This window comes from Camelus dromedarius, chromosome 17, assembly GCF_036321535.1.
Source record: "Camelus dromedarius isolate mCamDro1 chromosome 17, mCamDro1.pat, whole genome shotgun sequence".
NCBI lineage: Eukaryota > Metazoa > Chordata > Mammalia > Artiodactyla > Camelidae > Camelus > Camelus dromedarius.
In genome coordinates this window covers 45,432,754-45,460,112 of record NC_087452.1, presented here as the reverse complement: position 1 = coordinate 45,460,112, position 27,359 = coordinate 45,432,754, and the positions used below count along the sequence as shown (strand labels likewise).

At 43.6% G+C, this 27,359-nt stretch overlaps 1 protein-coding gene across 1 annotated transcript in view; it reads right to left on the bottom strand.

The window, feature by feature from the left end:
• The window catches only part of OSBPL10 (oxysterol binding protein like 10), a 268,519-nt gene extending 243,097 nt beyond the window's left edge, over nt 1–25,422 (bottom strand). Inside the window, exon 1 of the mRNA XM_031469821.2 lies at nt 24,668–25,422. Coding sequence (XP_031325681.2) covers nt 24,668–24,948 — 281 coding nt within the window. The 5' untranslated portion in view covers nt 24,949–25,422. The remainder of the gene's footprint in view (nt 1–24,667) is intronic.
• Between the last annotated feature and the right edge of the window lie 1,937 nt (nt 25,423–27,359).

Sequence of the window (27,359 nt, the reverse complement as noted above, 5' to 3'; positions counted from 1 at the left end):
GGCCACTTCGGGTCAGGATGATCTCATTCAAAAGCCACGCTGGCATATCGGTCTGGGGACAGCCTAATGACGTACGAAGGCATGATTTTTTTTTAACTATCACAACTTACACAGAAATAAATATTTTTGTTCCCTCCAACGAAATACCCTCAGAGGCTCCTGCTTTATTGTAATTACCCATAACCTTCATCTCAGTTGAGACAAATCCATCTGCTCTGAGCATGGTTATGAGATTGGGAAACAGCTGAAAGCAACTCAGAGTCATTTTTAGTCCAGAATGAGGTAAGACCACAGAGCAGGCAGATTTCTTTCCTGCTGCGGCTTATAACTTATTCTGAAGGTAATTCCAAAAGAGGAGCTTCAAAATAATTTGCACAATGGTAGCACTGTTGTAAAAAAGAATCCTGCCATTCTCGGATATGCATATTTGTGGGAATTCCTGTTTAGAAAAATACAGCTTTAGAATCACATCATATCGAGTGAGACTGAAGTGTGGTCATTTGTTTTCCTGGTTTATTGTGTGTGCACCAACCAAGAAGGAAGAAAAAATTTTACATCTGCTATGGTGTAGTCTTTGTGGCCGTTGGCAAGGGTGCAGTAAGTCTCACACCGCCGTGAAACCTGGGGACCACAAAGTTAGCTTAGAGCTAGAGGGTGCGTTTGGCACTGAAGAGCAGTTCACCTGATTTACTCTCATCCTGGCCTGACTTCTTCCAATAGTTAGCCCTCAGGCTACGGCTATTTTGCAGGGCTTAAGTAAAGAGTGAATTATAGTACTTTTAGTGAAAAAGTCAGAGAAAATGACACTGTTCCTCACAAATCAGTCCATTAAAAATACCCTCTCTGCCAAATCTCATGCACACCCTTTAGGCTTCACTAGATCCCAACGTGTTAACACCAGTCAGCTATGTGGGTGCTTTCCGCTCTTAATACCAACTGGTCTGCACACACATCAAGGCTTTGCCAAAGTACACGTACAAAGGAACAGGACTCAAAAGAAACACACAAAAATGAGAAAAGAGCTGTATTAAAAACGGTGGAAAGGGGAGAGGGTATAGCTCAGTGGTTAGAGTGTGTTCAATCTCCAGTACCTCCGTTTAAACAAATAAATAAACCCCCAAATTAAATAAATAAAGTATTTTTAAAATGTAAAAAAAAAAAAATTTAATAAAAACAGTGGTATTTGGGAACATTGTTTCCCAAAAGACGCCTTTATTTTTCTTCTGTCAACTGAAAAGTTATTGAAAAATAATACAAAAAGCATCTTGCCCACCACGGATGCTAAATCTCAACTGAGATGTTTATGTCCCAAGTACTGGATCCTCTCTCCTCCATCACCCACAGAAGCCAAGGGCGCTTCAGCCTTGTTTTTCCCCTCCAAAAAAACTCTGAACCAGAAGTCAGCAAACAACGGCCCTGAGCCAAATCCAGCCCACCATTTGCTTTTGTAAATAAAGTTTTATTGGCACACAGCCATGCCTGTTTGTTTACATAATGCTCATGGCTGCCTTCATGCTACAACAGCGGAGTCGAAACTACTCACGATCTGGCCCGTTACAGGAAAAGTTTGCCAACCCTAACACTTAACTAAAGAGGAAGATGCAATGCAGCACATGGAAAGCTCACTAGTGCCCCAAGGAAGGATGTATCCTCCAAAGGTCAAATGCCATCTCTAGGGAGGCAGGGGGTGGTCCAAAACAACAGGTCATCAAGAGAGGAGGAGTGTGCAAGAGGGACAAACATGCCACAGCCACCAACACAGCAAGGTCCAGGCTAGAACCGCTGCCAAGTAACTGAAGGATGTTCTGTCCTAAAGACCTGCTAGGAAGCATCAGTCCACAGGGAAAGTCCCAAGTGCTTAATGCAGTCTAATCAAAGTTAGCTAGGCACCTTGCAGAATTCAGAAGTGCGTCTCCTATTTTAGCAGCAACAGTGCACTAGCTACTGAGAGATTAGAAGCAGTCCTAAAGGCTGGTTCTTTATTCACAATTTGGAAAATAAAATAAAAGCAACTTCGGCTGCTGAAAGCTACCACCAAACCCAGCTGTCTCCGCGATATAGTAGAGGAAATTAGCCACAGACTCAGAGATAAGATATCCCCAGCACAATCTTTTAATACCCCAGGAACACAGGGTTCAAGAAAAGCTCTCCATGCATTTTGAAGTTTTTCTCCATCACTCAAAACAGCTAATAAATAAACCAGAACATCAAATGAGTCTTGGGGCATTGGCCAGATATTAAGAAGCCAGTGGGTATTCTTTGCTGTATAACAAAACCACAGGGTGGAAAGACCACATTTAGCATCACTTTTCTGGAGTTTTTTCCAAATTGTCTTGAGGAGCAGGGATCAGGTTTCTTGTTCCTGCCACAAAGTCAGTGTAATTTTGAATTAAATGTCATCTCTTGGGGGCTGTTTCCACACCTATGAGATGAAGGTTGGGTAAGTTCATCTGAGGGCCTTCAGGGACTCGGAATAATGTTCTGGGAAGGAAAACATCAGCCTCCCTTTTACTGTTGGCAATTTTTATTTATTTTGGCAAATGCTTCCAGAAAAAGGATAGAGGTAAAAACGTCAGGATTATTCCTGAGTTGTAACATGTGGTTGTGGGGCTACTGAAAATCAGGTTCTCTCAAATGCGGAGAATGAAAAGGTTGCCTGTCAGTGAAGAAAAACAGCCCGGGATCTGATCAGTTCTCCTAAACTCCCTGGCACAGAGAGGACCATCACAGCTGACTTCACCACGCTGATGTTTAAGAAATTACATACAAAAAAAGCTTCCATGAGCAAAACCAGCTCAAGACCCAGGGATCCTGCAAACTGGGAGTCTCAGAGGCCCCTTCCTGAACTTGTTTTTGGGTTTTGTCAACCTCCTAACTAAAGCATCCTCTCCCTGTTTCCCAGGACACCAGGGGTACCACATAAGGAAAGGCTGGCCCCTGACACATCCGGCTTGTCATTCAGACCCCCAGCAACACTCACCAAGTTTCAACAACATGATGGAACATGAAACAAATCAGAACCCTGCGTTCCATTCCCATGCAAGATAACAAGAGCATTTACATCCATTAGAACTGTAAACAGACCATGGAAATGAGACACAATAGGGGTATCAGTTTAAATATGTTGTTGGTCAAATTTTTAACTCGGATCCAATTGACCTAAATGACACAGCAAGGGCAAAATAGACACTGGAAGGTTGCAAGCTAGTTGACATAAAGCAGGCTCTCCCCAGCTTAAAACTAGCAGTTCCCGGGAAGGAAGCATGGGAGTTACTCCTGCCCCTCTGTCTCCCCTTGCAAAGGCTCAGAGGCCAAACGAGCATCTTCCGGACTTCCTGGAAGCTGCCACAAGAGATAGTATGACCTGCCTCTCTCTCCCTCAAGGGGATCAGCCACATGTCATTCACACACACACACACACACACACACACACACACACACACACACACACACAGAGTCAATCACCACCTGCTCTCTTTTTTCCCACAAACCATCCTTTTTAATCCTTAGCCCTCCTTGCAAAAGGAAAATACATTCCAAGGTCCAAAAAAACTCAAGCACAAAAGCTGCCTGAAAATTATAGTGTAAACCACCTTAACGTTCATGCATGCCAGGGGCCTCTTTCTGTTAAGGTTTAATCAAGAAGCCAGAGTTTTAGTTTTCTATTTGCCAGAGCTGTTTTATAGTCTGCACGTGGAACTCACCCCAAGAAGAATTACTTCTAAGGAGGTTTGTAATAAACCAAATTCTGAAGCTGTGCAAATCACATGTTGGTTCAACCACCAAATACTGAGGACCTACCAAGCCACCATGAACCCCAGGACTCCCTTCCTGGTATGACTGTGTCAGGAGCCACCAAACAAGAGGGTGTTGGAGCCCCAAGTTCCAGGGTCCGCACCAGCCAGGGAGCCAGGGAGGCTCCCGGAGAAAAGCGCTGAAGGTTAGCAGCCTGGAATTGTATCCCGGCAGGCAGACGCCACTCTATAACTTCAAGTGTAACAAGAAAGGCTGAGGGGAGGGGCAGGGTATGTGGGACCTCTGTAGTTCCACTTAATTTTGCCATGAGCCTAAAACTGCTCTAAAAGAGTCTATTTTCAAAGAGAGAGAGACTATTACAGATGTCTTTTGGTTTCTCTTTAGTCTTTTCCGAATTCTCCAAGAGTTTTTATAAGGAACATGAAATAATACCTTTATAACTAGAAAAAATAAGTCATAAAACAGAGAATGACTCCCACCAAAGGAAGCATTGGTATTTGTATTAAAAAAGACACTCCTACCAGAAACTGACACATTGTAACTGACTGTATACTTCAATAAAAAAAATTTTTTAAATGCACAAAAGTCATAGAACTATACACTGAAAACAGGTACATTTGTCTGTTAATTATGCCTCCATAAGGTTAATTTAAAGTTTTTAAAAAAGCCTTAGTGCTCTTACATTTCACTTTAAATGGCATATATTACAGGGTATGTTGTACTCTTTTTAAAATTTTGTAATTAAAGTAGAGTTGATGTGCAATATTATATAAGTTACAGGTGTGCAATACAGTGAGTCACAATTTTTAAAGGTTATATACTTCATTTATGGTTGTTATAAAATATAAGACCCATGTTGTACAATATATCCTAGTAGCTTATTTTATACCCAATACTTTGCACCTCTCAACCCCCTACCCCTATGTTGCCCCTCCCTCCATGTGCGTTATAACCTTTAAAGTTAATTTGTGTAAACTAGCAGATGTTCCTGTTAAACGTGTTAAGTGTTCTTATTCAAAATAATTAAATTTAAGTAAGTGTTCAAATTTTGGTGCCACCAATTTTAGATTTGAGGTCCTGTAGCCTACTATCACTAAGGGTAACAATTATAATTCTGTCAATGGTTTGCTAAGCAAATGATAATAAAAGTTATTGTGTAATGGACACAAAGTTTCACTTTGGGAGGATAAAAAGTTGTAGGGACAGAGTATGGTTTCAGAACAGTGTGAGTGTACCTAATGCCACGGAACTGTAACTTAAAATGGTTAAAATGGCAAATTTTATGTTATGTATATTTCACCACAATGAAAGCAACTTTAGCATCCACCTACCTAAACACCGTTTTTTTGGAGATGGCATATTTTTTAAATGAGAACCAACACGGGGGGCATGTCCCTCGGGTGCCTTTTACCGGCAAGAAGTCTAAAATTAAGGTTTTGGTCTCTTCCATTACACTGATTGTAATGCAAGGTCCCTGAGACAAAACTTTTCCATTTGGTGACTTTTCATGAAATCCAGAGTCACAGAGAGGCGTGTCTGGGGAAGCACATCCAAATCCATGCAAGGTCGACTCTGAAATCACTGCTGCTCTGGCTCCATTCATTGTAACAAATATTTATTGAGAGCCTACTAGAGCCAGGCACTGAGCCAGAACTGAGGGCTGACACCTGCTCTCCTGCATCTGGCAGTAAGATAACCTGCTTCAGTCAAACTACTTAAGGTGATTTCAAATATCATTACAGGAGACAGTGTGCCTTCTGTTTCTCGAAGGAGCCATGTGTTTTCTTGCTCCCTTATTATTATTTTTTTCTTTGTACTTTGAAATGATTCACACTTACAGAAGAGTTGCAAGAAGATTACCATGAACTCCTATGTATCCTTTCACCCACATTCAGCATTTACAGATGTTCCTGCCCTGCATTACCCTGGCTCTGGCTCTCCCCACTCCTCCCTGCCTTCCTTCCTTTCCTCCCCTCCATCCACACCCACCCACCTCCCTCCTCCTCCCCCCTCCTCCCCTTCCCTCTTCTTCTCTCTCTCTCTTTTTTTTTTTTTTTTTTAATTTTTTTTGGGGGGAGGAGGAGGTAATTAGATTTTTATTTAATTTTAATGAAGGTACTTTTTACAAATTAATTTATTTTGAGGGGGCAGAGGTAATTAGGTTTTTACTTATTTATTTTTAATGGAGGTACGGAGGATTGAACCCAGGTGCTAGGCACGCAATCTACCACTGAGCTATACCTCCCCTCTCCCTCTCTCCTTATATACAGGATTTCTGGAACCACTAGAGAGGTGTAGAGATATCCTTTTGTTCCTAAATACTTCATTATGTACTTTCCAAGAACAGGAACATTCTCTTATATAACCACAGTGCAATTGTCAATTTCTGGCAGTTAACAATAGTGTTACCTAACACACAGTCCCTACTCAAACGTTGCCAGTTGTCCAAATGGTGGGAGAAGGGGTTGTACACAGGTCTTAAAATACTGATTTGAAATAGGCTCCCTCCTCAACCACCCATGGACTGACAGCCTCCGAGGAGACCTGGCTCACTTCCCACAGGACCTTTCCTAAAGGACTCCAGGCAGAAGGAAATTCTCCTTGTTTTATAACTTCTTCCTGTGTTATTCCATGAAGCTCTCACACAGCAACAACAGCCTCACATTTAACCTGAATTCATGATATGATTTAGTCCTCTTTCGTTTTGTTTCCATCACTGAAAATCTCTGGATAAAAATATTTTACTGTAATAAAACTCAGAAGCTTCATCTTCCACCTCCTCTCAATTAGAAATTGTTCAAATCCCAGCAGCCCTTCTGCTCAGCACCTCTCTGAGCATCTTCCATTTAAAGCAATCTTTCTTAACCCTTTTTGTCATCATCAGTCCTCTAAGGAGCCTTTTCAGACAATTTTTTTCCTAGGCATCCCCCCAATTAAATAAATACAAGAGATAGACAGTCCATCTATTTATATGTACTCTTCTACATCTATGCTTTATACATTAAAAAGTAAGGCAATTTTACCACCACCGCTGCAAGAACCAATTTTTTATCCTCCCCTTCCCCCGCTGCCCCATATAGAATGCATGGTCTAAGGTCATTCACAGCTGGATTGGGGAGAAAAAGGAGAGAGATCAAAGAGTTACCTGCATGACAATAGACCCCAGTCCAGCCCCAGGATGCTGGGGCTGGACGTCTAACCGAAGACTCAGAGCTCTGATTGGTCCCTCTTCTGCAGATGTGGTCTAGGGTCCACCCTAGCCCCACAACAGGCTCAAAACATGATGGAAGACTTTGCATATTCAAACCTAGAGTGGAAGTCTTAGGGGATCCAGGTAAATCGACCTCTTAAAAAGGGGGTAGATGAGCCTGGATTGACTAAAGGCTCCTTCCAAAGATCTATCTTCAATGACTCAGACTACTCAGTACTCTTAATGGGTGAGCTGTGGTCTCAGAACCTCTTTGGTGACCATTCATCCACTCATTAGAACCAACACATAGCTTTTTATATCAATCTTCACTTGAAGAGGTAACCAATATATTTACATTACGTCTGAATTGGAGTCAGCTAAGTTGTCTGAAAAAGCATCTCCAAGTGGCTCTAAAACTGATTTTTCAGGTATTTACCTAAGATAATGGCCGGTGCCAGGTAGTCGGGAGAGTACCTCATAAAACAAAGTTAACCCTGTCCAGTATTTTTGTGCTTTCCAAAAAAGGTGAACAGTACCAAGTTCTTGTAACTTGATGCAGATGCCATTCAGGAACATTAAATACAAAAATAAGGCACTCTGGGAAAGAACACAAATTCGAATACATACAACATTGTAAGCTGGGGTTGTACTTTCTTTCTAGACTACAGCTCCAAAATTACAAAATTAAAAAAAAAGAAATTTAAATAAATCAGGATGTAGAAGAATTGAAAACTGCATCAACAAACCAGGTCTAATTGACGTTTATAGAACAATTCTCCCAATGACAACAGAATACATACTCTTTTCAAGTCTATGTGGAACATTCACCAAGATAGAATATATCCAAGGTCATAAAACAACCCATAACAAAATTAAGGAACTAAAATAATACAAAGAATAGAAATGAGTCATAGAAAGATAACAGGAACATCTTCAAACACTTGGAAATTAACACACTTATAAATAATTCATAAGTCAAAGAGAAAGACTCAAAGGAAATTAGAAAATACTTTGAACTGAACTAAAACGAAAATACAACATATCAAAATTTGTGCAGGCAACTAAAGCAGTGCTTGGAGGGAAATTTATAGCATTAAATATTTACAGTAGAAAAAAAGAAATAATTTAATAATTTAAGGTTCTGCCTGAAGAAACTAGGAAGAGAAGAAGCTAAACATAAATAGCAGAAAGAAAGAATTAAAAAAGATTAGAGCAGAAGTAAAAAAAAAAATAAAAATAGAGAACAATAAAGATGATGGATAAAAACAATTTAGTAAGATCAATAAATTGATAAATCTCTAGCAAGACTGTCAAAGTACAAATTACGAATATTAGGAAAAGCAAAAAGGGAATATTACTATAGGCTTCAAAGATATTGAAAAGATAGTAACAATACAAGCAACTCTATACATCCTATAAAATCAGCAATTTATAAGAAATGGACCCGTTCCTCAAAAAAGATGAATTACCAAAACACGCTCAAGATGAAACAGATAATCTAAGTAGCTTTATAACTATTTTAAAGAATTGAATCTGTAGTTAAAAACCATTCCAAAAAAGAAATCTCCAGGCCAGATGGTTTCCCTGGTGATTTCTACCAAATATTTAAAGAAGAAATAGCACCAACTCTACACAAATTTCTTCCAGAAAATACAACGGGAGGGACACGTCCCAACTCATTTTAAGGCCGGCATTACCCTGATACTAAAACCAGACAAAGACAGTGTAAGACAAGAAAACAACAAACAAGTATCTTTCATAAACAGAAATGCAAAAGTCCTTGGCAAAATATTAGCAAATTGAATCCAGCAACAAAAAAAATAAATAATATATCATAACCAAGTGAAGTTTATCCTAGGATAGCAAGACTGGTTCAAAATTCAAAAAGCAATCCATGTAATCGGCCACATTAACAGTTGACAGCAGTGATCAGAAAAGGGCCAGACAGTAAACACTTCAGTCTTTGCTGGCCTCAAAGTCTCTGTTGCAACTACTCAACTTTGTCATTGTAAAGTGACAACAAACATAGACAATATGTAAAACAAACGGGCATGACTGTGTTTCAATAACACTTTCTTTACAAAAGCAGGGAGCAGAACCTTTCATAATAAAAACACTTGACAAACTAGGAATAGAAGGAAGCTACTTCAACATAACAAAGGCCATTTATGAAACGTCCACAGCTAACACCACACTCAAAGGCAGAAGACTGAAAACTTTTCCTAAGATCAGGAACAAGGCAAGGATGCCTGTTCTCACCCCTCCTATTCAACAGACTACGGAAGTCCTAGCTACAGCAGTTAGGCAAGAAAAAGAAAAGGCATCCAAATTAGAAAGGAAGAAGCAAAATTATCTCTGTTTGCAAATGACATGATCATATGTAGAGAAACCCCTAAAGACTCTACACACAAAAAAACCATCAGAGTTAATAAAGGAACTCAGCAAAGTCGCAGGATACAAAATCAACACCAAAAAATTCAGTTTTGTTTCTATACACTAAAAATGAACAATCCAAAAAGGAAATTAAGAAAATAATTCCATTTACAATAGCATCAAAAAGAATGAAATACCTAAGAATAAACCTAATCAACTATATTCAGTATCTTGAAATAACCTATAATGGAAAAGAATCTGAAGAATATATATATATATATAACATATATATTACACATATATAGCTGAATCACTTTGCTGCACACCTGAAACTAACACAATATTGTACATCAATTATATGTCAATTAAACATTAAAATCAAATAATTAACATGAATCCAGTACTATAATCTGCAGACCATATATAAATTCTCCGTCATTATAACGTCATTTACAGAAAAAAAATCAGAACACAAGTTACATTTAGTTATTACAAAATGTACAGTTTGTAATGTTACAAAGGAATTTACAGTTTCAAACTAGGAAACAAAGCAAAGCAAAAATAAAGAAGGAAACAAAACAAAAACCACTAAAAATACCAATATCTGCTACAACACTGGAAAGGAAAAGGAAGCCAGCTTTTAGATAAACAGAAATTCAAACAATTCCATGACACAAATAACTGCAATTTAGTCTCTTCCAAGTCAGGTCATGCTTTGCTTTTGTCCAAAAAAACGCCTTCACCCAGACTGAAACTTGGTATCACGGGCTCAGGTGTAGCCCTGTCTCTTTGATACACAGATTTTCTGAAATATCTTTATGACAATCCTGTAAAAATGACCTATCCTGTTATTCAATGTGAGAAAAAATATGGAGTTTTGACTTTCAACACTATTTTCCTGAATTTAGCTGACTCCAAAGGAATCATGAAAACTGACATTTGGCTAAAAAAAGTTTCAGTTACAGAAAACTCGAAATTAACTAAGTGACTATAATAATGGTACTTTCGCCAAGGTTTCACTGCAGGCTTCTCATAAAAGGAAAAAGGTGCACATTAGCCAGGCTAATGAAAATGACCCAAAGAGTTTTGGGGGTACAAAGAGTGACAAAGTAAGAAATGCTACATACATAATAAGCGTGCGGCAATGTTCTCTCAACAGCACTTGGCTGCCAGGGGAGGCGGGTGAGGTACGGCTCAGTGGTAGAGTGTATGGTTAGCATACACAAGGTCCTGGGTTCAATCCCCAGAACCTCCGTTTACAAAAAAAAAAAAAAAAAAAAAAAGACAGCGCTTACAGCACAAACTGGCTTTTGTCCTGTTCAACTCTTTAGAGGCCAATCCACCACATGAGTCAGCTGGAACACGCACACAGAAAAGTTCTGTGCTGTGCGGTCAGCCAAAGGGATCGGGAGGCCCATTTTTAAGGTATTAGTAATAGAGTGGAACTCAGCTACATCAGAATCCCAAAAGCCCAAGTGCATTCAAAACACGTGACCCCATTTCAGCCAAAGTCCACACGCTGAGCTTCATGAACTGCGAGGCCTGTCAATCAAGGTTCATCTCTTGGTGCTTCCAAAAAGCCACAGGGCAAAAGGCCCCTCAGCCAGCCCTAGAAACCCAAGTGAAGAAAGGACTGTACAGCAAGGAGAGACGTGACCACAGACTGCAGGCAGCAGGAGGCAAGGCTTCAAAACTCTAAACACCCAGCCAGTTTCTGACCAGGAAGAAACCACCAAACATCAGCCACCCAGGGGAGGGCTTCAGAATCACTGACTCCAGCACAGGAGCCCCTTCTTTCGAAGGCCAGGGCTGGAGAGACAGCGAGTGCGGGATAAAACAGAGTAATGATTACCAGGCAATGGAATGAGCTACTGGTTTACCCTGGGGCAAAGCCCTCAGTGATCTCAGCTACACATGGAGGGTGCAGAAGATCTGCAAGTTGCTTCCAGGGTGGTGGAAAGAAAACACGCTCGGGAGTCAGACAAATCCTGGCTCCACCGCTTACTAACTGTGCAACTTGGGTCGCTCCATACCTCAGTTTCATCATCTGTAAAATAGAGGTCCCACCTACATCAGTTAAGGTTAGACTTGGCTGTGAATGGTGGCTTAAAAACTAGGCTTATTCTCGCCATCATGGAACATTCCAGAAGATGGCAGCTCAGAATTTGTGAGGTGGCTCTGATCAACAAAGGCCTCAGAGGTTTCTTCTGTCTTGATGGCTTTCATCCCAGTCACCTAAAGGCTCAACACGACTGCTGGAATTCCAGCCATCATGCCTGTATTCCAGTTTTGGCCACATGTCTGTACTCTAAGAAGAAAGGAGGGAAAAAGGAAAGGTGGAAAGGTACAAAGATGATTCCAGGAAACAACTATGTGACACCTCTGTTTATATCTGGAATATAATCACATGGTCACATCTAGCTATGAAGGGGAATGAGAGGTGAGTATAGTTTTATTTGAACAACTGTATATCCAGCTCAAAACTGGGACTCTTGTGACTATAGAAGAAAGGGAGACTGGATAGACCTGTAACATCTCTCAACTCAGGTTAAGGATTAAATTGGATAATATATGTAAAGGGTCTGACACTCCCTGAGCAAACAAGTGTAATCCATCCCCTTCTGGTGACACAGACATTTTATGATTTGTGGTCTCGGCGGCTTGAGAGGTCCCTCATGAAGCAGGCTTTTCCAGCCTGGTCTGTCTTTCACCATCTAGTCTCTGGCCACAGCCCACATACAATCTGCATTCCAGCCTCACCAAACTATCTCCCTCCTTCCACACCTCCAACATTTGTACTCGCAGAGCCCTCTACCAGGGAAGCCCTCCCCAACTCCGGGCTGCATGATGAACAACTCATCAACGTCCTAGGTCCCCCCTCACCTGCCACGTTCCCGCTGTCCCCACGTGGTGCCAGTGCTCTCCCCAGGTGCTTCCTCTAAGGCAGCACCACCCTCCCGTATCATAAGAGCTCTCTCTGTGCTAGTCCCTGTTCTGAGCCTTTTACACGCAGCTTTGAGGTTGACCCAAACAACCCTATGACACAAACACTATCACACCCCCATTTTATAGATGAAGAAACCGAGGCACAGAGAGGTTAAACAGCTGGTCCCAGGTCACACAGCGGAACCGGGATGCAAGCATAAGCTATTGGACCACAGAATCTGTGCTCTGAGCTACCACCCTCAGCTGCCCTGACAGCTTGATGAAGGAGTCTGTGTGTCACTGTAGACCAGGGATGCACAAACCACAGCCCATAGGTAAATCCAGCCCACCACCTGATATTGTAAATGAAGTTTTGTGGGAACACAGACACACCCACTTGTTTCCAGTGGGAAAGCTGAGGAGTTGCCATGTAGACGGTGGAGCCCACAAAGCCAGCTATTAGCTGTCTGGCCCTTTACAGATAAAGCGTCCCCACCCCTGTTTCAGACTGTCAGCTCCTTCAGGCAGGGCCTGCGCTGTGTTCCTCTGTCTCCCAAGTCTCGCCTGGCAATGGACACACACACAAAAGGTGCTCAGCAAGCACGTGGGGTGCGAACATTCCGTCAGAGAGGAATGTGTCTGGGGGCTGATGCTGCCGGCTCATGCACGACTTGGGAAGTTTCCCAGTTCTCCCTGGATCCTGCCAAATCACCAAAGGGCCCAGGAAAACCGTCGTGCTGGTCTTCACTCCTTGTTCACAGCCCACCACGGCTCCGACGGAGTGACCACTGCAGGACATGCCTGTCACCTAATCCACTCAACTCCCCTGAAGGAGGGGCTCACGCAGAGCCCCTAGTCCCACCCGCGTTCAGAGAACCTGGATTCCAGGGCTGCCTCGGCAATTTCCCACCTCTGCTCATAGTTCCTGGGCATGAGACTAGCACTGCAGATAAACATTTTAACACATCCTGGAAAAGAGATACTAAAAAGCTGATGCTGGAGGGTGGGGGTATAGCTCAGTGGTCGAGCGTGTGCTTGGCATGCATGAGGTCCTGGGTTCAATCCAGGGACCACGTTAAGGGAAAAAATAAAAAAGTAATGTTGGACAACAAGGACCTACTGTAGAGCACATGGAACTATACTCAATATCTTGCAATAATCTATAATGGAAAAGAATCTGAAAAGGAATATATATACGTATAGATGAGTCATTTTGCTGTACACCCGAAACTAACATAACATCAACTATACTCAGTAAACAAATTTTAAAAATAAAGATAAAAATAAAAACTAAAAATAAAAACTGAGGCTGTTCGCCTTTCAACTTGGTATATTTTCAAAATATTTATAGAAAGAGAACAAACCACAGAAAAACACAAATAGTCCTCTAAAAACTACCGCACAGCATAAAAAAGTTATTCCCGGCGCGAATGCCTTCTCTGACCTTCAAAGCACAGGCTTGTGTATCATGTTTCCTAATTGTAGCATTATTATTGATATCCTTGCGTCAAATAAAGGACACACAAATAGAGCCCTTTCTTTCTGGGATGTGACTATATTCAATCCAGTCTGGGTTATCAAAACCAAACTCTGGACGGTTTTCTTTTTAATTCTGTCTTGGCCGTGGTCCCAAATCCCATCAATCAGAAGCTACACAGAGGAAATGTGCAAAAAGCCTCCCACATTTCCAGCATAAGCATTTCAATCCTGCTTTCAGGACACAAAGGCCGGCATCTCTCCTTTCTTCTCAGGGTCCTCAAACAATTGTCCACTGGAGCAGACCCTGCCAGGCCACAGACTAAGCGGCCAAAGGGGACACATCTACTATGCAAACCAAACCATTTGTCACTTGGGGCATAGGGGGAGGAAGGGCAGAGGAATACCTGCACATTGGCTATGGTCTGGTCTACAGTGACCACTGAACCAACCCAGGTTCCATGAGTCACCCACTGGTCTGCCTAAAATACCAGATCCCCAGCAAACAAACTACGAGTACCAAGCTCTGTGCGGGGCCTGGGGCCTGCAGGAGCTCGGAGCAACACCACAAGGCCAGCATCGTGTCACAGATGAGGAAATCAGGGCCCCAAGAGCTCAGTGACTTGCCAAGGTCGTGCAGCAAAATTGAGGCAAAGCTGGAAGGGCAACGAGGTCTAACCACGTCACCAGCCTGGGCTCCCGCAGGCTGCCCTCTAGAAGCAATGTGACTCCAGGAGAAGGAGGCAGTCCCTGATTTCAAAAGCTCCCCAGGTGGCAATACAGAAGCTGGCGGGGACAGAGAGCCACCCAGTCACTTATACACTGATGGTGGGAGCGTGGAATGGTTCAGCAACCCTGGACAACCTTGGGAGGTTCTACACACACTATCCTAGGACTATGCAAGTCCAATCCTAGTATTGAACCAAATAAATGAAAGCACATGTCCACACAAAGATCTGTACACAAAAGCAGCTTTGTTTGTAACAGCCAAACCTGGAAACCTCCCAAACATCCACCTACAGGTAAATGGATAAACAAACTGTGGTATAGCCACAGAATGTACCACGACTCAACCACCAAAAAAACACAGTGTCAACGACTCACAGGGCAGCAACAAGGAGGAATCTTAGAACATCCTGCTGAGCTAAACAAACCAGACTCCAAAGAGGAGATGCTGTACGCTCACATCTCCATGAAACCCCCAAACAGACAAAACAAATTCGTGGTGATAAAAATCAGAAACAGATTGCAGGGGAAGGGGAATGGACTGGAAAGAATCATGATGAAACTTCCTGGGAGGTGGAAATGTTCTGTACCTTTTGGAGCAGTGGTTACACAGTGTAAACAAGTATCAAAAATCAACCTCGGGGGAGGGTGTAGCTCAGTGGCAGAGCGCGTGCTTAGCATGCACAAGGTCCTGGGTTCAATCCCCAGTGCCTCCTCTAAAACTAAATAGATATAATTACCTCCCCCCACCTCAAAATAAAATAATTAAATAATACAATAATAAAAATAAATATATTTTTAAAAAATCAAACCAAACACCTAAGACCTGTGCTTTGTATTGCATGTTAATTATACCTTTAAGGAAAAAGTCCTTGGACTACGGAGTCATTCTTACGATGAAGTGGAAAATACAGATTACTACATGTATCCTTCCAAAAACTGCCAATAGTATTTAAAGAAACTCTGATTTGCTCACTAAAGGAAATTAAGTTTACTCATAGGCATTATTAACGATTTCCCTCACGGTATTACCTACCTAACATTTTCCCAAGGGGGGCTGTCTCGCAGACAGAGATGAATGAGTCCACCAACCCTAACAAGCCCACTTAAGAGTCAGGACAGCGACCTGCACCCTTCCATGAAAGCAATGTCACCACGGCAACCAGTGAAGGGTAGGAAAGGTGGATGGGAAGGGAGCCGGAGAGTTTAAGAACCACCTTGCGGGGGAGGGTATAGCTCACTGTAATAGAAGACATGCTTAGCATGCACGAGGTCCTGGGTTCAATCCTCAGTACCTCCATTTCAAAAAAAAGAAAAAAAGAAGAGGAAGAAGAATCACCTTAGAATTATGACAGTGTGTATGCCATGCCCCCCACCCCCAAGATGTCTACGTCCTAATCCCTGGAACCTGTGAACGTTACCTTACCCAGCCAAGCTTTTCACATATGATAGATTGATTACATTAAGAATCTTGAGATGGAGGATTTATACTGGATTATCTGGGTGGGTCCTAAACGCATTCATAGGAGTCCTTCTAAGTGGGAGGCAGAGGGAGATTTGACACACCCAGAAGAGAAGGCAATTTATGAAGACAGAGGCAGAAACTGGAGTGATGCCTTTACAAGCCAAGGCATCTGGCAGCCACCAGAAGGTCGAAGAAGCAAGAATCAATTTTCCCTTAGAATATCCGGTGGGCGCACAGTCCTGCCAACACCTTGATTTCAACCCGGTGAAACTGATTTCAGACTTCTAGCCTCCAGAACTATGAGAAAATAAATTTCTGTTGTTTCAAGCTACCAAGTCTGTGGCCATTTTTTAAGGGGGAGGGGAGTTAGGTTTACTTATTTATTTGTTAGTTTTTTTAATGGCAGTGCTAGGGATTGAACCCAGGACCTCGTATATGCCAAGCACGAGCTCTACCACTGAGCTATACCCTCCCCGCCTGTGGTCATTTTTTTATAAGAGCCATAAGGAAACTAATGCAGACTGGAAGCCTTAAAGCTGTATGGCTTCTGTCACCTTTCCACATTCCCCCAATATCAACTGAAACTTCTAAGAAAATAACTTAATTAATTTCAAATTAATGATTTCGTTCCTCAAAAGAAAACATCAAAGAACATCTCATTACCATGCAGGGGGAGCAAAGATTTCCTAAACAGGACTCAAAAAGAACCAAACATACAGGGACAAAATTTAAAATGTAACTACATTAAAATTAAGAATTTGTGTTTACCAAGACACTAGTAAAAGACAAACTGGCAAACCATAGAGTGAAAGAAGATATCTTCTCTCTCTGTATACATAGTGCCTGTGCACACATGTACACATACCCATCAATGAACTCACATCTAGAACACATAAAGAACTTCTACAGGTCAGTAAGAAGAAGACAGATACCCCAGTACAGAAGTGGGCAAAAGACTTAAATAGCATCTTACAAAACATGACCTCCACATGGCCAATAGATACATGAAAAGACGTGAAACTCCATTTGTCATCAGGGAAAGGCAAATCAAATGATACACCACGACACACCCACCAGATTGGCTAAAACGAAAACAAGAGACAATGTCAAGTGTGAGTGAGTATGTGGAGCACCTAGAACTCTCATACATCGCTGGTGGAGTATTAACAGATCCAACCACTTCAGAAAACTCTCCAGCAGTATCTAATAAGCTGGACATTTGCAATATCTCCACTCCCAGGTATCCACCCACAGAAATGCATACATATACTCCCCAAAACTATTTGTTCGGAAGGGCCAAAACCTAGGAAGAACTCAGATGTCAATCTATAATACATGTAAACATATTTAGTAAACTCACACAATGGAATACCAAATAGCAGTGGAAACAAACCACGACTGTACACAGCAACGTGGTGGGGCTCACAAACCTATTATTAAGAGAAAGAAGCCAGGCACAAAAGATCACACCCTGTACAATATGAAATTCAAACTAATCAAGGTACTGGAAGTCAGAATAGCGAAGCCCTCGAGGGGAATGACAGGAAGGGACAGGGTGAGGGGGCTTCTCTTTCCTGATCTCCGGGTGCTATGTGTATGAAAATTCATCTAACTATGTACACACATGAGTTGTGTACTTTTCTGAATGTCTGTTAGACGTCAAATTAACCCTCCAAAAATTCATCTATTCAGAGATTATGTGACAAGGTATGGGCAGCTTTTTTTTCCTCAATAACATTTTCAAACTGCAAAATGGATGCAAGTTCACCTTTGGGAAAAAAATAATAGAAGGACAAAAAGAGAAGAAAAGAAAACTCACCCACAACCCCACCAACTAAGGAAAATCATGGTAACCACTTGGTGTAAATATCCTCAAATACATGTATGTTTTAAAAAGTGGGGGAGAGTCTTCAAATGATAAATGCTGGAAAGGCTATGGAGAAAAGGGAGCCCTCCTGCACTGCTAGTGGGAATGCAGTTTGGTGCAGCTATTATGGAAAACAGTATGGAGATTCCTTAAAAAACTAAAAATAGACTTACCATATGATCCAACAATTCCATTCCTGGGCATATATCCAGAAAAACTCTAATTCAAAAAGAGACATGCACTCCAATGTTCACAACAGCCCTATTTACAATAGCCAAGACATGGAAGTCACCTAAATGTCCATTAAGAGATGACTGGATAAAGAAGTTGTGGTGTGTGTATGTGTAATGTCCCCTAAGACATACACACACACACACACACACACACACACACACATATATATATATATATAATGGAATACTACTCAGCCATAAAAAAGAATGAAATAATGCTATTTGCAGCAACATGGATGAACTTAGAGATTATCATATTAAGTGAAGTAAGTCAGACAAAGACAAATATCATATGATATCACTTATATGTGGAATCTAAAAAAATAACACAGATGAACTTATTTACAAACCAGAAACAGACTCGTAGACATAGAAAACAAACTTAAGGTTACTGGAGGGAAAGGGGTGGGAAGAGATAAATTAGGAGTCTGGGATTAGCAGATACAAGTCTGGGATTAGCAGATATGTATATAAAATAGAGAAACAACAAGGTCCTACTGTACAGCACAGTGTACTATTTCAATAACTTGTAATAACCTATAATGGGAAAGAATCTGAAAAAGAATATATATATGTATGTATAACTAAATCACTCTGCTGTACACCAGAAACTAACAACATTGTAGGTCAACTAAACTTCAAAAGAAAAATAAATACATTTTTTAATTTAAAAAATAAAAAATAAAAAGGGAGGAGAGCAGATCTTGCAGGGAGTGGTTAACACAGCAGGTTATAACATATACTATATATCATTATATACTATCAATATATACTATATATATTATACATGATATATAGATACTATATATATACCCATATATATGTAATATGCATTTTGTAACCTAAACAACCACCCTTTATTATTATTGTCAGTGAAGCGATCCAGTGTCCCTAAATGATTTGAGAGCAGCCTTAGAACAACCTGACAACCCAGATGCCAAGATGTGCAAATCCTTGCAGAATAGGGGTAAGAATATTAAACCAGAGCAGTGATTTTCAACCCTGGTATCATCAATTACCTCTAAAACAACTGGAATAGTCAAAAAGCATTCGTTTTAATTCAGTATGATTTTTAAACTTAATCTATGCCTCCACTGACTTTTCTAAATGGGCCCGGTGGCCCCAAAACCCTGGGAAATCATGGTTGGAGGCTGAACACTGTCTTCTCCAGGTACACTGTTACTGCAGATGAAGTCAAAAGAAAGCCCTGGACGTCTGTCTGGTCCCTAAAGGCCCACCCTGGGTGGGTTGTAATTTCCCCAAGGTGAGGGTGGGCATGTCTTCTGTCCCATAAGAGAAAAACTAATGGTTGCAGGGAGCAGAGCAAACAATAAACATATTAACTCAAGGGCGAGGCTATGAGCAGGTAGAGAAGTAAGAATTACAACAGTCGCTAACACTGGCCAAAACAAAACTAGGCCCTGGTTTGATTTCCTCTCAGTCGTTCATTCCTTTTCTTAATCATTCAGTGATACTTACTGAACCCTTATTATACGCCACACTGTGCTCCAGACACTGGAGGTACAGCAGTGAACAAGACAGGCAAAATTATCCTCTGTCCTCAGGGCGCTTCCATCAAGCACAGAAAGTCCAAAGGGTGAAATACTGAGCACACTGGCAGGTAGTAAGTGTTAAGGGGAAAAGCAAGGAAGGGAGACAGAGGCTGGAGGAGGAAGTCAATCACTTCCCATCGAGGTGAGTGTTTGGTTCCAGGGTTTATTTTGTCTGTTTGGGTCCTCTCTCTTTTCTTCTTGGTGAGCCTGGCCAGAGGTTTGTCAATTTTGTTTACTCTTTCAAAAAAGATAGCTCTTGGTTTGACTGAATTTTTAATCTCTATTTTATTTATTTCCTCCCTGATCTATATTAGACCTTTCCTTCTGCTGACTTTAGGTTCTGTTTGTTCTTCTTCTAATTCTCTTAGGTGACAGGGTAGGCTGTTAATTTGAGACTGCTCTTCATTTTTGAGGAAGGCCTTTATCGCTATGAACTTCCCTCTCAGGACTGCTTTTGCTGCATCCCATAGATTTTGTGTGGTTGTACTTTCATTGTCATTTGTCTCAAGGTATTTTTTAATTTCTTCTTTGATTTCATCATTGACCCACTGGATTTTTCAGTAGCATGTTGTTTTGTCTCTATGCAATAATTTTTTTCTCATTTCTCTTTCTGTGGTTGATTTCTAGTTTCATGCTGTTGTGGTCAGAAAATATGCTTGAAATAAATTCTGTCCTCCTAAATTTGCTGTAGCTTGTTTGGTTCCAAGTTTTAAATGATCTCTCTCTCTCTCCTCAAAGAACTCATCATCTCCTCTCCAAAGAACTCTGCGATAATTATGTTAATGGAGTCCCAGAGTAATCACAGCATTAAAAAAAATAGACCAAGAATTTTATGGACCAGAAAGGGTCCATTTAAGAAGGGACAAACTGAAGATACAATAATGGTTCCCACTTCCCAGGAACCCACTACACGCTATTCTCAGTCCCTTACACACCAGTATCTTCATTTAATCCTCATACTGATCTAATGACAAGGGTAAGGGTAACGCCATCTTTGACATTTAACAGATGGGAAAACGGAAGCCCAGGGCAATGAGGGAACAGGCCCAAGGTGACAGGTGTGCTAAATGCTGATGTCAGGGCTTGACCCAGAGTCCACAGTGCTCTTACTTTCCAAATAAATGTCCACTGGTCGCCCGAGGTTTTCTTTTGCCAACATTTGTCTTCCTTACCCTATTCAGGATTTGCCTTTCAGTGTTCTACTGAGTTCTCACACCCCCACCAGTCACCTAGAAAAGAATTAGAGGCTGGTTCCATATCTGCAGTGTTTTCTTTTCTCCAAATACCAAAAACGGAATGGCAATGAAAACCCTCAAAGATTCAAATAGCACTTCCTAGAACTAATTAGAAATTATTTCCCCAAACACTTGAAGTTATGAGCAACCCCTAAGCAGTTCCATTTTGGCTTAAGACTAAAATTGGCCTTAGGGCAAATGAGAGTTCATATAGCCAATTTCTTACCAGGTATGAAACTCTCAAACTGAACACAGTCTGACTCCTGGTTGTCCCCCATCCTACCCACAAACCCATTCATCCCCTGTGACCCTCATCACCGTAGAGAACACCTCAACCTCCCAGCCTCTCAGCCTACAAACTCAAGAGTTATCCTTGACCCCTCTCTTCCTCTCACCTCCACAGCCAACCCATCAGAAATCTCTCTCCTCCCCACTCCAAATCTGTCCTTTTTCTCCATTTCCCTTGTCTCTGACATCCAAGCTCCCAGCATCTCTTGCCTGGACCACCACACTGAACTCCTAACTAGCCTCTCAACTTCCTGACCTGCTCCTCAAAACCTGCATCTCCACACAGTAGCCACAGTGGACTCTTTAAAGCCCAAATCAGACCATGTCACCTCCCTGCTTAAAATCCTTCTGCAAAACCAGAACAGTCTTCAATTCTTCCCCCAGCCAACAAGGAGCTGTGTGACCTGGCTCCGGCTGGCTTCCTCAAGCCCTGGGGCTCACTCTCCCCCTGGTTCACTCCATATGAAACCCAAAAGATGGGTGAAAAGACAGTTGCTCTATATTAAAATGTCAAGGGCAGTAAAGACAGGAGATCCACACAAATTATTTCCACAAACATGTACCTTTTAGTCACCATTTTTAAACTGTATTTTTAATCTATATACCACCTGCCCCTTTTTGAAATTTTGTTCATTTGTTTAGATGAATTTACACTTTAATGGCATCCTACAGGTCTATATCATGCTATCATGTCTGAAATATTTTCTTTAAGTAACTCTAATAATGAACTATAGAAACTCCCTAACGGGTATCAGCCCCATGCTCCAATGACGTCACACTCTTTCAACCAATGAATGCAAGCCAAGGAACCCTGACGTCCTCTCCTGAGTGTGTCCCACACGTGCCATGTTCCCTCCTGTGACCTTTTTTTAAGTCATTTAGCTTGCATTCTGGCCACACTGCCTTCCTTGAGGCATGGTGATGAGGGTGAGAGTACTACAAATAAATTAAAGCAGAATATAAAACTGAATATTAAAATATAAGTTTTACAAAAACTTGAGGACACTAGAATAAAAACTGTTAGTGAGGGACCAGTGTTAAGTCCTGGGGGCTGGTGAACGATGTTATCAACTACATGGCAGCCTAGGAACACGCACCAAGGACTTTCTGGTTGGAGATTTGTGCTTAACAGCAGGCAATTTGAACAGAACTGTCAAAGGGGCATGCCACGTAGCCCCCAAATGCAGGTAGCTTGACTCAGCTTACCTCCTTGCACCAAAGCATTTCCCTGGACTGAGAAGGGGTGGGCTCCTTCCACTCTTCAATCCTGAGACTCTTTCACTACTTGATGAGAAGGTGCCCAGGTGTTCTGGACCTTAGAGTAGCTCCACAGTAGCTGGAACAACACCTGGCATATAGCAGGCTCTCAATAAAATAGTCTCCGAATAAATAAATGGAGATATGAATATATTTTCAAAGTTTCTATCTTTATCCCCCTCTCTCCTCCTCTTCACTGATTCAGATCTCCCTTTATAAGACCCCTTGGTGGGGGGGAAGGGTATAGTTCAATGGCAGAGCATGTGCTTAGCATGCATGAGGTCCTGGGTTCAATTCCAAGTCCCTCTGCTTAAGAAATAAATAAATAAGTAAACCTAATTACTTCCCCCCCAAAACAAACAAACAAAAAATTGTAAGATCCCTTGAGAAGGGAGAAGCGCAAAATCACAACCCTCATAGATTTTCTCCAGAACACTAACAGCCCCTCGGCCAAGGTTGAGAGATCACCGATGTGGGAAACAAACCCCCACACTGAGACGCTAACCATTAAAAAGAGACAATGCTTTTGGAGTCAGTGGTAGACTTCCAAACAGGTGAGTCTGCTGTGGTAAGAACAAACACTGGCAGCCAGCTATAAACCACAGCAAACAAACTCGACACAGATGAGACTTCAGCCGTGTACACAGCACATTTCACCTGTGTAACCTGCAATCACGTAGGTATTATCATGATATTGCTATTAATTTTGCCCCTTCTCTATCTGGCCTGCAACCTAAATACCCCAGTGGATTTAATTATACAAAAGCATGAGTTACTCCAATTCCTCCTAAATCCACTCCAAAGAACAAATCCTTTAATATACACTGCAGGTAAAAATACCATCCCCAAGTGAAATAACTGTAATCCAGGGTAACAGCTCTGCTGGCCTCATAAGCTTCTTGGAGGGGGGCTGGGGAGCATTAAAGGGAATTGTCCAAGACACAAAACAAATGTTATCACCAACCAGGCACCTCGAGGTGCCATTAACAAGACAATTACCAAGAACTGAAATCAGATTTAGTCATCTCCTCTCTCCTCCTACGCACCCTACCTATTCCCTCCCTTTCAGCTTTCAAGAAATTAAGGGGAAAAGGGAGAGGCAAAAGCAGACACTGGGGCTATTTTGAGAAATAGGATTCAAAAGTTCAGGCACAACTTCCACTAACGTAGTACTGATCTCCAGGGAAACCCAGGTGACTCGGAAAGTTCTCTGTGGGTAACAAATCAGGTTCCACACTTCGGAAGTCATCCTCCCCCTGGCTGTTTCATGTAAGTCACTGCCTGCTGTTTCAGCTATAAACAATCTGAAACTTCCAATGGATCTACAGGCAGAGACTGTACTCTGCTCACCAGCAGAGATAAGCAGGAGTTCCCAGGGTGTGATTCAAATCTCACAAACATCCTTAAGAACGCAAGTCCTAAGAGCCAAGCGCTACTAAGGGCGACACACAAGATCTCCTCAACAACCTCTCCAAAAAGCCCCGTTCTCCTTGCATGGACATTTGCATTTCCCTCTGGCTTGTTTTTGAAAGACGAAGTTTAAAGATGTAAACAGCAGTACCCCATCTGCTCCTTTCAAGTCTTTCTCACGATCCTCACTATGGCAGTCCACACACTCCCGCGACCCCTTCCCTTGACACCCAGGCTTCCCAACTGTGAGAGCAGAGTGAGCAAGGAACTTCAAAAAACACTTAAAGGGGGGAAATCATAATAATTTAAATAGCGAACCGCCCCGCTCGAAAGGGGAGAGGGTGTTAACAAAAACAATTTTTTTTTAAACCCTAAACTTTCTTTGCAAAGATTGGAGGTTCAAAGCTCATCAGCTGAGCAAGGGGCTAGCACACGCACCGGAAGGCGCCGAGGATAAGGGGCTGGTTTCTGTTGGTGGTGGTGTTTTTAAACACCAAAGTTTTAAACGAACTACGTTATGGAGAGAATTGCTGTGATCGGACCAGATGTATTAAATTTTTCATCCAGGCAGACAGCACGCCCCCCTCTGCCTCCCATCCTCAGCCATTCTTCAGGGGTGCGGGAAACCGCTAGAAGGCAGGGCCCGGGGACCAGTGCGCTCGCCGGCTGCTCCAGTCCCTGCAGGTGCCAGGGCTCTCGGTTCCCTCCCCGCCACTGCGATGCAGTCCTGGGGTGGGGTCGCGGCGCGCCTGGTCCTGGGCACCCCATCTGGAGGTGAGCAGGGATGCAGGAAGGGCCCCCGTGCCAAGGCGGCCCAGGTTCGCCGGCAGCACGATCGCGCACGTACACACACACTCACACCTAGCGGCGCGCAGGGAGGGGCGCGCGGAGGCGCGGGCAGCGGGCGCGTTACCTGTTCTGCCAGCCCTGGAGGAGGTTGGTGTATTTGCTGAGCACACCCTCGAGCGCCGGCTCCCGCCGCCGGCCGCCTCCCCCGCACGGGCTAGCGGCCACCGAGCCCGGGCTGCTGCGGCTGCCCCCGCCGCCGAACCCGGCGGTCGCCGACCGGCCGGAGACCCCATGGCCCGCCAGGGAGCAGGAGGGAGAGGAGCCCGCCGAGGTGGCGCGGCTGCTGCTGCGGCTGCTGCTGTTGCTGCCCCCGCCGCCGTCTGCGCCCTGGGCCGCCCTCTCCATGGTCCGTGCGCGCCCGGGACGCGGGTGCCCGCCGCGGTGGCGGCCCCGGCGCCGGGGCTCCTGGCGCGGCGGCGGCGGCTGCTGTAGCTCCGGGCGCCCGGGCCGCGCGTGGCTGCTCCAAATCCCAGGCAAATGCCTGACTCATACAGGAGGAAGAGGAGGAGGAGGCGAAGGAGAGCTGGGAAGGAAGCCAACGGGGCTGGATGCAGCTGCGGCCGCCCCTCCTCCAGCCCGGCCCCGGCCGGGCCCCTCCTTCCGCACTAGTTTCCCGGGCAAGTTCGGAGCGGGTGGCCGGTTCGGCGAGCCCTCCTCCGGTTCCACCTCCTCTTCTTTTCAGTCCCAGCGGCCGCTCAGGCCCGGGGGCTCTGGGCGCTCCCCGCGCGGATCCGCTGGGTGGGCACGCCTGGAATCCACACCCTGTCACCCCTCGCGCGCCTTCTGCCGCCCCCTCTCGGATCCGAAGGTGCGAAGGGGAATCTCCGGCGTCACTCTCCAGCCCCCACCCACCTCGGGACCTGGCGGGAGGGGCGGCCCCACCCACCGGGGCGGCCCCACCCACCCGGTCCACCCGGATATGGACCCGCCCAGCCTAACACTGGCTCACACGCACACGCCTCTCTGTCTTCCGCACCAAGCCTGAGCTCACGTGCACGGTCACCTGGACATGAACCTCACTGGCCGAGCCAAGGAACAGAGCAGGGAGGTCCCCCGGGTTGTCCTGCAGGTCCAGGAGGGCAGGGGAGGAGGTTCTCACAGGTAAGCTCGCCCGGGGCATTTTCACCCAACAACAGGGTTATGATACATGCACAGTGAACCCCAGGGCCAGGACCGGAGTGAGGCAGGAGGACTCTGGGGCTCCTTCAAGTGCCTCTGAAAATTGAGCGTCCTAGGTGCCGCACATACCTCGCCCTAATCCCCACCCTGATGGACACACAGAAACGCCAAGTCCAACCCTACCTGGTGTTACTGTGCAACAGCAAGCACCTGTGAAGCTCGGCCATGGGTAAGCCTGCACTGAAGGCAGGAGAAATCACACTTATAAACAGGGTGAAGTATTCTGTGCGTTGGCTGTAACTTCTGCCTCAACCCCCACCCCAAGGTACCCTGAGCTGCAGCTGGCTTTCTAAATCTGAAGTTGACTTGCTGAAATCTGGCAAAAGTAGACCGGTTGAACTCTCTCCACCCCACTCATGATTTTTGTGAATATAAATATCCAGTGCAATCTGGAAGTTTATAAAATTACCTAGAAAAATAGCTTTGAGGATCTCACCACTCTCCCCGCAACACACACACACACACACACACGAAAACAAAAACAAAGATTAATAGGTGATCCCTTTCCAAAGGATCTACAAATCCATAAAGCAGATAAATAATTCAACAGCTTAAAAATTACTAAATGGAATAGAGTCAGCTCTCATGGGGACAATGCCCCAACCCTGACCCCTTTCTAGCTCTGTGTCCTTCCAGCAAGCCTTCAGAGGTGCCTGAGCTCTAGAAATTCTCATGGAGAAGCTTCTGGGGCTGATGAGAGATGGTTGTGCCCTGAATAAATTACAATCCCAAGAACCCACACAGTGTAAAACAAAGAAAACTTCCCCCAAAGAGACTGCGTGGTAGAAAAGAACCAACTTTCAAGCCAGAAAGAGCTGAGTTCCAATCTATGACCTTGATCAAGTTACCTCTTTTAGCCTTAGCTTTCTCACTTGCAAAATGGGACTAAGCATGCTACTGGCCGTGATGAACTACATAAGAATGTTTATTTGTTCAGAATATTTACCGCTTCTTCCTATGGGAGGAATACCCTCCCTCCACATCAGCCTTCGGCTTGGGCACAGAACTCTTTTGGCCAATGGCATGTGAACAGATGTAATAACATACGCCACTTGCAAACATATGTCTAAGAGCTGTCCTGTGGTTCCACCATCTTTCTCTTCCCTCTACCAGGTGATCAGCCTGTCCCAGATCAAGGCTCTCCTTCAGTTTGGGTCTTGGAGTGAGAAGACAAGTGGCAGAGCTGAAGCCAGTTAGCCTTGGCCATGTCACATGCACAGGATGTTTGCCATAAGTCACTGAGATTTTAGGAATTATTTTGTACCACGGCATCACTTTGCCTAAGCCAGCTGACAGACCGGTCAGTACGTGAGTGTTCATGAAGTCCTCCACTGACATGAGGTCTGGGAGGTGGGTGAACAATGAATGCCAGTCATTTTTTATTTTTTGTCTTTTAATGGAGGTACTGGGGATTGAACCCAGGACCTCCTGCATGCTAAGCACGTGCTCTACCACTGAGCTATTGCCCTCCTCTCCAAATGCAAGTCATCATGTGACCAAACAACAGCCCTCCTGGGGGGCTGCTACCTTATGATCTGGCTACAATCAGGGAGGTACCGTCACCTTATTTCATATTT